Below are 11,799 nucleotides of genomic sequence, written 5' to 3'. Positions count from 1 at the left end.
ATATTAGATATTATGGAAGCAAAAAGTTACATGGTAAAATAATATTGGAGAAAACTGGGAGCAACAAAGTAAATCATGTGACTACGATAGGATTCTCCATAGACTTTAATATATAACATATCTGGGAATTCCCAAGGTGAAGGGGATAGAGTATACACATTTCTCAAACTAATTTGACCCTTTTATCATAAAGCATATCATTGGACTAGAATCCCAAAGAACAAACTTTGGAAGATGCACCTCTGCAGTGTAGGAATTGGGGGTTTAGAATGCACTTGCCCTGGGTTGCAGGGCTAGACAACTGCACTCTGACTATGGGTATTCACTCCACCCATCTGTGCAGCAGTGGTGCAGCCTTCATTCAGAAGTCTGTCCTAGTCATCATCCTCAGCACTCCTACTCCCCACTGCGGGCTGTTAAGGCTAGTGGATCTTATTTAGGCCACAGAGAATACACTCCAAATATGCTCATCACATGCTCATGAAATAGTTTCAAAAATATTTATGGAGGTTTTCAGATTAAGACAGATTGAACCAATGCATATAATTTCACTTGCTTTGAAAAGTCCATGAAAACTATAGTAAACTTTTTTGTTTTTATTTTGTTTTTGTTTTATCTTATATACTAGAGGCCTGGTGCACAGATTCATGCACAGGTGGGGTCCCTAGGCCTGGCTGGCCGGCTGGGGGAAGGGACCCCAGGTGGTTGGCCAGCCACCCCCCTCCCCCCAAATCAGGGCCTATGGGAGCGAGGGGAGGCCAACCAGCAGCAGGGAGGGACCACAGGAGGTTGGCAGGCTGGTGAGTTTCCCTGTGGGAGCACACTGACCACCAGGGGGCAGCTCCTGAGTTGAGCGCCTGCCCCTGGTGGTCAGGGCGTGTCATAGCAACTGGTCATTCCAGTCGTTCGGTTATAATGGTCGCTTAGGCTTTTATATATATAGGTAAAAGCATAGGTCAATAGGGGGAATAGGAGCTGAGATGTTAGGAACATTTGGAAAGGAGATGGATAAAAACGATGGATTCTAACTAGCTAGAGCAGTGATGGCGAACCTTTTGAGCTCGGCGTGTCAGCATTTTGAAAAACCCTAACTTAACTCTGGTGCCGTGTCACATATAGAAATTTTTTGATATTTGCAACCATAGTAAAATAAAGATTTATATTTTTTATATTTATTTTATATGTTTAAATGCCATTTAACAAAGAAAAATCAACCAAAAAAATGAGTTCGCGTGTCACCTCTGACGCGCGTGTCATAGGTTCGCCATCACTGAGCTAGAGACACTAGAGCCCTACCCTGGCAGTGGAGAAAACAGCCCACTTTACACATCAGAATCCTCAAAAGGCTCAGGAACTCGGTACCAGGCGTGTATGAGGCAGGGGTGGAGTGGGGTGGAGGGTTGCTAAATCAAGGAAGGTTGAAGGGGAAGGCACAGTTGCTACCTAGATCCTCTCCCTGCCCCACCGCGCTTCCTTCACCGTGCGAGGTAACTGCCCTCCCTCATCCTGGCAGAAGCCCTGAGGATTATTTTCTGAAGATAGGTAAAATAGGATTTCTGGCATGCAAAACACAGGTATAGCTGAGGACTGGGTACTATTCTGAAAATTGGAAATGAGTAGTTTTATCAATAAGGGTCTCAGCAGAACAGGCCCCCAAGGCTTCCCCTGAGGGGAGTTTCGGGCAGGGACTATTTACAAAGATGTGGGTAGGGTTATGGGAACCTCAATAGTGGGGTGCCAGGAAGGAGCAATAGCAAGGTCAGCACTCCCAACCCCCCAGTGTTACAGTGCCTCCCGCTGGCAAACCCAACCAGAAGCCGAGAGCAAAGGGGCTCAGAGGACACCGTTCTTAGACACCCTTGTCCTAAGGCAGGAGAAAAAAAAGGGTGGGAAATGGATCTAGAGAGGCAAGCAGAGAAAACCAGCAAACGATCTTATAAAGTACTGACTCCTCCAACTAGAGGGGCAGCCCCCTCCCCCACCCACCAGGCTACCAGAACACTGACATCAACTCTCCCAGAGAGCTCCCAGCTGAGGCCCAACATGGCCACATGCTGCCTCCTTTTTTTCAGTTCTCACACCGTAAACAAAGTGTCCTTTTTGTGGTCTACTTCCTGCCACATTTTTTTTTTCATATTTTCTGTGTCTTTCCTTGGTGATTTCACTGTTTCAAATGGCCCCCAAGCGTAGTGCTGAATTGCTGTCTAGTGTAGCCAAACACAAGAAGTCTGCGGTGTGCCTTACGGAGGGAATGCTTGTTAGATTTGCTTCATTCAGGGGTAAGTTCTTAGACTTGACACCAAAATGTGTTCCATAAGAGAAAAATGCATACATTTGTCTTAATCATAATTTAATTATGATCTTCTGTGCAAAAGAAGATCCTTGGTAAAAGGATGAAAAGCTATGCTATCTACCAGGAGAAAATATTTTGCAAACCACATATCTAACAAAGAACTAATTTCTAGAATATATTAACTCTAAACATTCAACAGTAAAATAATAATCCAATTAGAAAACGGACAAAAAAACATTTCACCAAAGAATATATAGAGATGGCCCATAAGCACAATAGATGTTCAATGTCATTAGCCACCAGGGAAATGCAAATTAAAACCACAAAGAGCCCTGGCGGGTGTCTGAGCGGTAGCCCCTGCACCCAGGGGTTGCTGGTTCGATACCCTGTTGGGGCACATGCCCAGGGGCTCAATCCCCAGCAAGGGGGCAGCTGATGGACATTCTTTCACACGGCTGTTTCTCCCTCTCCCTACCTCTCTATAAAAAAAAAAAAAAATCAATAAAAATATTTAATAATTTTTCTAAAAATAAAAAGAAATTGGGTGGCCTAGAACAGAAATCATGGGCCCAGTGGTTTGGAAGGGATCCGAGGTCATTTAGTTCAACCTCCAAGCAACTGTTGCTTAACTTGGGGTTGGGAGAAAGGAGGCTCGAATGATCAATTCCTATGGGAGAAAAAGTCCCCACTGATTTCCTCTCGGCAGTAATACGTATTCAGTAACTATGAAGAGGAAAAATCCATGAGAACTCGGGGGCTGGCTGGAGTTTTTAAAATATATTTTTATTGATTTAAGAGAGGCAGAGGGAGAGAGAGATAGAAACATCAATGATGAGAGAGAATCATTGATCAGCTGCCTCCTGCACTCGCCCCATACTGGGGATCGAGCCTGCAACCCAGGCATGTGCCCCTGGCCGGAATCAAACCCGGGGCCCTTCAGTCCGCAGGCCGACGCTCTACCCACTGAGCCAAACCGGCTGGGGCTCGGGGCTGAATCTGAGGGACAAGGGCGCCCAGAAGAAACTTTCCAGGGATTCACCTGAGCACGTCGGCAGGGGCGCTGGTTGGAGGGAAAGTGCACAGCCGGACGCTGTGGCGATCAAGCCAGCGCTCTAATATGACTGCAGCCATGACCTTCACCTAGGTGACAGGTGGTGCAATCGGCCTAGATTTCAAAGAAAGTGCTCATCGTGTGACAGTGCTGCTTCCTCGAGGGAGAGAGACTGGTGTGGGCAGGTGAGGGGCCAGAGCTCCGATCCAGCCTCTGCGCGCCCGCAGTGCCCGTCCCCGCCCTGGAAGGTGACTTATAAAGTCCCAGGGCGGAGGGAGAAAGGTCAGGTGCACGTGTCCAACCGTCCTAACGCCTGACTCCAGGCTCGCTCTCCCGGTGCCGCTGGCACCAGAAGTGAAAGTCTGACCAAGTGCGTGTAAAGGTCGCCAGCTGAAGGGAAGTGGCCAGGAGACGTCTCTATCCCGGAAGGCAAAACGCCGTCCTCCTAGGCCCGACGTCGGCGAGCGCAAGAGCCGTTACCTTAGCAGGATAACGCCCACAATCCACCTCGGGGGTCCACTCCACCCTCCCCAACGGCACGCGCCACGCATGCACACAAAAGCCGGACGGTGATGTCAGCCCCGCCCAAAACCTCCTCCGTGACGTAAGTCTAGCGGACTGTCGTAACTGCCCGGCAGTGAGGCTTCCACAGGAAGGGCACCAGTGCGGTACACCCTACCCTGCTAGCAGGCATGCGCGCGCTGGTCGCTGACGCAGGGCCTGGCGGCTAGAGCCAATGAGATGCGGCAACGTCACTGCGTATCAGTAGGCCAGGCCGCACGTCGGGCCGCAAAAGGGCGGAGCGAGTTCGGTTGCACCAACACCGGTACTTAGGCGCGGACCGGCGTGTCCTTGGACTTAGAGAGCGGGACGTCCGGCTCGCGAGTGGGCATCTTCTTGTCGCGCGCGACTAACGAGCGGTGAGCGCAGGGCACGGAGTACCCAGCAGGTGGCAGCGGGTGGAGGCCGACTCCTGGGGGCGCGCACCATCGCGGGGGGCGCGCGGGCGGTTGGAGGCCTGCGCCTGGGATCTCCGGGTGGAGCCCACGCGGGCAGGCCGGGCCAAGAGTTAGGAACCCGAGTTGTGGTCAGTCTGAACCCGGTGGGCTACGGCTTGAGATGGGGGCGGGGGGACCCAGCCAACTAGGTCGGGGCCCTGAGACCCCCGGAGGCGGTCTGGAAGCGGAGCCGAGTGAACGGGGCCCTCCTGTTGTCGGTGCGGAGGGGCTTGCTTTCCGGGGTGAGGGCGGGAGTGGGAGGAGGTGCGCAGCGCTCCACATTCTTCTTCAAGGAGAGTAAAAGCGGCTGTTTCTCGGAGAAGGGGTAATTTTTTCCGACTACCTGTCTCTTCACCCCTGAACCCGCCGTGGCATCTCAGGGAGTGTTCGTCACAGTCCCCTTGAAACCGGCCGGGATGGGTGACCTCGTGGTCCCTCGCCGCCCCGCTGACCTTTCACCCGCAGCCAGGCCGTTTAGCGTGACCTGCGCGGGCCGAGGCGGCCTCCACCCCTTCACCCCTTTCCTTAATGTCCTCCGTCTCCTCTTCAGTGAGAGGAGTGGCTTTAACTTGTAGTCTTGATAAATAGGCATTTTTAGTCGGAATCTCTGCGATTTTGGCTTATCGTGCTCACCTTCAAACTTCACTCGTGACCTTGACCTCATCCTTCGAAACACTTTCGAATTAGGTTCCCATTTCGCTTGCTTGGGCGTTGACTCTCCCTCGCTGAAGCAGAGGCGTGTTTTTTTAAAGAAAGTTCTTCCAAATAGTATTTTGGTATTAAAGCGTCTATTGCAAATGTACTCAGTGAAGGTGGTTGTCAGAGATTTGCAGTGGATCAGTAATTCGGTGATCGCCGGTTGATTGGGTCCCACTATATTTTTACTTGGAGGAAAGACTTAATAAATTGAGTCTTTTGTTTTTAGATTTAAAAATGGGTGATGTTGAGAAGGGCAAGAAGATTTTTGTTCAGAAGTGTGCCCAGTGCCATACTGTGGAGAAGGGAGGCAAGCACAAGACTGGGCCAAATCTCCATGGTCTCTTTGGGCGAAAGACAGGTCAGGCCCCTGGATTTTCTTACACGGATGCCAACAAGAACAAAGGTAAGAGGGAGGCGGTGAAATCGCCGAAGCACGTTCCATGGGTGTGACCCGAGGTGAACGCTGTAAAAGGAGTGTGAAATACTTACCGGCACCTGTCTTCTTGTTTAGGTATCACCTGGGGTGAGGCGACCCTGATGGAGTATTTGGAGAATCCCAAGAAGTACATCCCTGGAACAAAAATGATCTTCGCTGGCATTAAGAAGAGCGCAGAGAGGGCAGACTTGATAGCTTATCTCAAAAAAGCTACTAATGAGTAATAGTTGGCCACTGCCTTATTTATTACGAATGTCTCATGACTTTTTTTATGTGTACCATATTTAAATTGATCTCATACACCAGAATTCAGATCATGAATGGCTAATAGAGCATTTCTTTCGGGCAGTCCTGATTTAAATAAGATTGGCTTGTGGTTAAATGAACAGGGTCAGCTTTTTGAGCTTTGATGATCATTTTGGTTCAGCAAGCACTGTCACTGTCCTCCCTTCTAACAGTATGGTGGGACTTGATTCCTAGTGTTCCACTTTTCACAGAGGTGGCGAGTGCCATCTCAAAACCTGTAGGAGATTGGCTTACATTTAGATTTCTATGACTGGTTGTGTTAATATGTTTAAATTCTGAGGAAACCCCTTCACTGTCTCTTAGACCTGCAAGACTAGCTTGTGTTTCAGGTTGTGTTCATTAGCTTGTTAAAAGGAAGGGCTGCAGATAAGCTGGCAGTGATCATTTTATCTCTTTGGTCCCAACTATGCCAATTTAATAAAAATTCCCTGTATCTAAACTGTTGCCTTTTACTGAATGAAAGGCATTTTAGTGTGGTTTCTGTATAATATCAAATAAAGAGTATTTAACACTTCTACATTTTATAGATGATCTTTAAGGTCAGGTGCTTTTAAAATTCAGCATGACAAGATAGGAGCAAACTGTGAATTCTTTAGGTCAGACTAAGTTATAATTCAGGATTGTCTTGAATAGCTGTTCATTGACTATATATGTGTGTGATTGGTAATGGTGCTTTTGCCAGCTCACTAGGATTAAAGTAGAGAATAGATCAACACAAAATTGTAAATTATGTCATCATAAGGCTTAAGATAATTAAAAACAAAGTCACAGATCATGATTTTGCTAATGTGCTTAATTTAATGCCTGACGCCCAAACTTTAATGGTTGAAAAGTACAATAGCCCTAAGTGATGCAGCAGTGTTACTAGTCATACTACTAGTATACTAGTCATACTACATACTACATTTACTTGTCCTCTATGACCATTGGACTAAATTGTATTTGTGGTACAATGCAGAAGATGCTGGGTTTGAAATTAGATTGTATTCAGAGTAGGGGTTGGCAAACAGCCCATGGGACCTGTTTTGGTAAATAACCACTTTACTGGAACACAGCCACATTCATTTATGTCTTCTCTAGGGCTGCTTTCATGCTACATCGGAGCTGAGTAGTTGCTACAGACTGTATGGCCCACAATGCCTAATATACAGACTGGCACTTTATAGAATAAGGTTCTCGACCCTTGGTTTACAGGAGAGCTTTGCACAATCTCATTTTTGCCATCTGGAGAATAGAAGTAATCTACCTCATAAGATTGCTGTTAAGCATTCATTGACATCTGTGAAAGCTCTTAACTGGTAAGCACTGAAATACTCATTTTATATCCAGGTCATATTCCTTGAAAATCACATAAAAAATACCGCTCTCATAGTTAGCAAGTTAGCAGTGACCTGCCATGTCTATATTCTTTTTATTCTCAACCTTGTCAGATGCTCTCTGGGACATTTGACACCCTTGATTATAATTTTTTTTACCATCCTGAGTTTAAGTTTCACACGTGAACTAAAAATACATTGGCATAAAATCTTCATGTACATACAGCTATAATCATCTGTTGGTAATCCAGATAATTCAGCATGGCATTTTCCCAAATTCAAGTCCCATAACTTGAATTGCTTTATAGTTGTAAGGCACATTCACATCTCAATTTATCCTCACTACCTCATGGAACAGGTACAGTAAGTCTTGTTGATAGGCTCTGCAACTTTAGATAAATGGCATATAACAAAACCAATTTTACCCTAGATTACTTGATATAAACGAGTGAAGTTCCTATGGCATCTCTTCTAACAAAATGATGTTATTCACGGACCTGCTATGCTGTCCCCTATTTGTACCTAAGTTAACACGTTAAGCACCAAGCTTGTTTTTTCTTCCTTTCCGTAAAGCCTGCGATACTCGATTTTACCAATAATGCTGGCGGCACCAGTGACTGACATGGCGCTTAACGTGTTAACAGGCTCGGAGGTTGTTACAGCCAAAGTTTACACAGGAGCATTACTTTGGGAGTATCGCATGTATGGGCCCTGCCTTCTAAAACTCCATGTAAACTGGGTCATCTCTATTTTCCTCTCTACAGAACTCACATGTCTTTCCCTCCTAGAGATGGCTCTCTCCAGGCCTCTGAACCTCTGCAGCCCTCCCAGGTGGAACCTGCTTATTCTTCCACAGTGTCCACAAGAGGCTTTGTGTTCTTGGCGTCTTCCAGGTCATTACTCTTCCCTTCTCATGCAGAACTGCCTGTGTGAGATTCATGACATCTTTTTTTTTTTTTAATATATTTTTATTGATTTCAGAACGAGAGGAATAGAGACATCAGTGATGAGAGAATCATTGATCGGCTGCCTCCTGCAAGTCCCACACTGGGGATCAAGCCCGCAGCCTGGGACATGCGCCCCCATGGGGATTGAACCTGTGACCTGGTTCATAGGTCGATGCTCAACCACTGAGCCACACCAATGGGGTGATTCATGACATCTTTATGGGCCCTTTACTGTTTGTACTTCTGGACCTTAATCACACACTACAACTTCAGCACCTAGCTTATATACTGCATTCTCTCTCTTTTTTTTTTTCTTATAATGGTAATAGCTGCACACAAGTTAATGAATGATCAATCCTTGGTGCCACTGTAGCCTCAAACGTTTTATTTGGTTGTAACTCTTCTCAGCACTTTTCCCATGGTTGGTTGTAATTTAGACTTGTCGTTGCTTCAAGAACCTCCCTACCTCTGAAATTAGAATGCCACTCCACCAGTCTGATTACAACCTCATATCCCTCCAGGTCTCTTATTCTCATTAATATTGCTGGTTCAACTGAACCAGCAGATACCCTGTGTCTGTCCTTGTATATATTTAATACTGGCCCAGTGCACGAATTCATATCACTATTCACCCTTTATAATAGAAGTGTCAACCAAATTCATGATTGACAATGACAGAAACACACATGTGCTATTGGCGCCAGTGAGAGCTTTATGTGTATCGTGCATGTGCGAGTCAACTTAGCCTTTTATATAGAATAAACTTGATTAATTAGACCTGCTTTCTGATCTAGCTAAACTTTTTCAGCCCAGTGAAGCACCCCCAACTTCACTTTCAGGTAATTATCAGCAACATAGCAGTAAATAATCAACAAGAAGCAGATTATTATTGTAGATCATGCAGGGAGAATAAAGGGTAAAATATTTAACTGCAGCAGTGTTTGACTATATTCTGCGCAGTGAGAAAACCGGAAGTCATTTTCAAGGTCCATCATTCTTATTTCTTTTTAGTCGGGTCAAGTTTCTAAGTTTTCTAAATCTTCATTTTCCAGCTAATGAAAAGAAAATAGGATTCCACCGAATCTCCTATTTACCTACTCCAGGACTTCTGTGAAGATCAAACAAGATGAGGCACAGGAAAATGCTTCACAGACTCTCGGTTAAAGTGTAAAGTGTTTCCACCTAGTTATAAAGCAAGTCCTGTTCCTGGGCTGAAGAACTGCAGGGTGACTAGTCACTAGGGAGAGGAAGCTGGGTGTTGCTATATGACATTACCCAAATGGTTGGACACTTAGCATATTAGCCTTTTATATCTATAGATTCTCCCCCCAGTCTTCCCAGGGGTTAATGTAGAAGTTCACCATGTTCTTCAAACTTATCTCACCCCTAGCTTCCCTTCTCACATGCCCTTGCCTCCCATTTCAGATATGAATTCTCTACTTCTGACTACAGGGAAGGCTGTTCACCATCCCTTACCTTCAACAATGCTCTTAGTTCAGATATGGTTCAGAATGTTCAATTGCATCAGACAGCAGCTCCAGATGTTACACTGCAGTGTGGTCAATCTGATGTCCATCCCAACCCCCTTGTCCTCTGCCTCACCTCCCTTAGAAACTGGAAGAGCTGAATGCTTGCTTTCTTTTCTGTGCAGGAACTGCACTTGGAGCTGCACTCCCAACAAAACAGATAAACTGCATACGTTCTAGAAATTACATAGTTTTTATTCAATTTAAGTTTAATGAAATTGTCGCTACCAAAATTGGACATCTGCACTGAATTGACAAATCTTTTTAGTTTGGGGTTAATAGGGGAAATCTATAATTTTCTAAGTCACCTGCCCTGAGTTGGGACAGGCCATGTTATCAGCTGAAAACTTGATCCGTTTTTCTGGTGAGTGTTGGAGGAAGATAGCTCAAGGTCTGAACCCTCTGCTAATACTGCTTAATGGAATCTTAGGCACATTAACCCTTCTGTGCCTTAAGTTTCCTCATTTGTAAACTAACATTAAGTATATTTACCCTTAGTGTCGTTTTGAGAATTAAACAATAGACTGTACTGGCATATTGTCTGGCACTTGGTAAACACTCAAATATTAGCTAATTTTTGTCTCCATCTGGGGCCCAGACCTCCATGCTAGGTCTCACACCTACATCCAGGGCCCTGACCCAGACCTCCATTCCAGACCCAAACCTCCATCCCAGACCCAGACCTCCATCTGGGGTCCCACTCTGTCCCACTCTGTCCCACTCCTGGATTGTATAGACAAGACATTTGTCAAAGTAAAAATAGGAAACAAAAAAAAAGAAGAGGAGATCTTCATCGGCTCCTGGAATACTTTAGGGGAGGAAGCTGCTAAAAAATACTTGCCTGAACCAAAATGTATTGCCTCTGTTAGTGTGTCATTAGTTTCATGGACTGTTCTCCAGGGGTCTCTCATGTTCTACTTGAGCTTATGAACAGAAAGAAGTACTGCTTTAGAAAACAGGCCCATGTCTGGGTGATTTTTCAAGGATGCTTGTATAATGAACAGCCTTGGAAGAGATAGTGTGTCTCTCTGGGAAAGTTGGTTTACTGTCCAATAAAATAAAGATAATGTCTCCCAAAGGGGCAAATTGGGTCAGGCAGGCCTAGGCCCAATATAAAAGATTGGGTTCCCTATGCTCTGAGTTCCTCATGTAATCCACTGTGTATGCAGGTATTATCTGACTTGGTGTTGGCCTTTGGGAATTAGGGAATTGCTGATACTCTGGCTTCTGTTATTGCAGCAATTAATAAACTCCTGGATGTAGGTCTCAGCCCCAGATGGAGATCTGGGTCCTAGGATGGACATCTGGGCACCCGATACAGGACTGGATACTAGGTTCGAGGTCAGGGTCCTGGGATGGAGTTTTGGGCCCTGGCATGAAGGTCTGGGAACCGAATGTAGGTCTGAGCCCCTGAGGGAGGGCTGGATACTGGGATGGAGGTCTGAGTCCTGGCTGGACGTCTGGGCACCCGATACAGGACTGGATTCTGGGTCAGGGTCCTGGGATGGAATTCTGGGCCCTGGCATGAAGGTCTGGGACCCAGTTGTAGGTCTGAGCCCAGGATGGAGGTCTAGGCCCCAGAGGGAGGTCTGGGTCCTGGGATGGAGGTCTTGATCAAGGCTGGAGGTCTGGGCACCCGATACAGGACTAGATTATGGGTTCGAGGACAGGGTCCCCAGATAGAGTTCCGGGCCCTGGCATGAAGATCTCAGACAAGGATGTAGTAGTATGCGTGACCCCAGATGGAGGTCTGGGACCTAGGATGGAGGGCTGTGCCCTGGAGGGAGGTCTCGTTCCTGTGATGGACCACTGGGTCATGGAATGGAGACCTGGACATTGGATGCGAGTCTGGGCCCGTGATACATTTGGCTGTGTTTGACGGCAGGGCCCTGGGATTGCCCTCTGGGACCTGGACTGATGGTCTGGGACCTGGATGTAGGTCTGGGTCCCTGATGGAGGTATAGGTCCTGGGAGGGAGGTCTGAGCACAGGAGGGAGGTCTTTGCCCCGGATGGAATTTTTTTGCCCCGGATGGAGGTCTGGGTCCCATTTGGAGGTTTGGGTTCAGAATGGAGTCTGGGCTCTGGATGTAGGTCTGAGTCCTGCCATGCGTATCTGTGCCGTGATGTAGGTATAGGTACTGGATGCCTGTCTGAGATCTTGAATGGAAGTCTTGGTGCTTCTGTGGATATCTGGGCCCCCAGTGGAGTTCTGGGAATTGGGATGGA

At 46.6% G+C, this 11,799-nt stretch overlaps 1 protein-coding gene across 1 annotated transcript; it reads left to right on the top strand.

The window, feature by feature from the left end:
- Positions 1 to 4,157: 4,157 nt before the first annotated feature.
- Positions 4,158 to 6,222, top strand: CYCS (cytochrome c, somatic). The gene is made up of 3 exons (XM_070424450.1): positions 4,158 to 4,264; positions 5,268 to 5,444; positions 5,553 to 6,222. Exons 2-3 carry the CDS (start codon positions 5,276 to 5,278, stop codon positions 5,699 to 5,701), a joined length of 318 nt encoding a protein of 105 aa, XP_070280551.1. The 5' UTR covers positions 4,158 to 4,264; positions 5,268 to 5,275; the 3' UTR covers positions 5,702 to 6,222.
- The last annotated feature ends 5,577 nt before the right edge of the window (positions 6,223 to 11,799 follow it).

Source organism: Myotis yumanensis, unplaced genomic scaffold (genome assembly GCF_028538775.1).
Source record: "Myotis yumanensis isolate MYYU_CA2020_CCGP unplaced genomic scaffold, mMyoYum1.0.hap1 SCAF_9, whole genome shotgun sequence".
Lineage (NCBI taxonomy): Eukaryota > Metazoa > Chordata > Mammalia > Chiroptera > Vespertilionidae > Myotis > Myotis yumanensis.
This window is presented reverse-complemented; position numbering and strand designations above follow the sequence as displayed.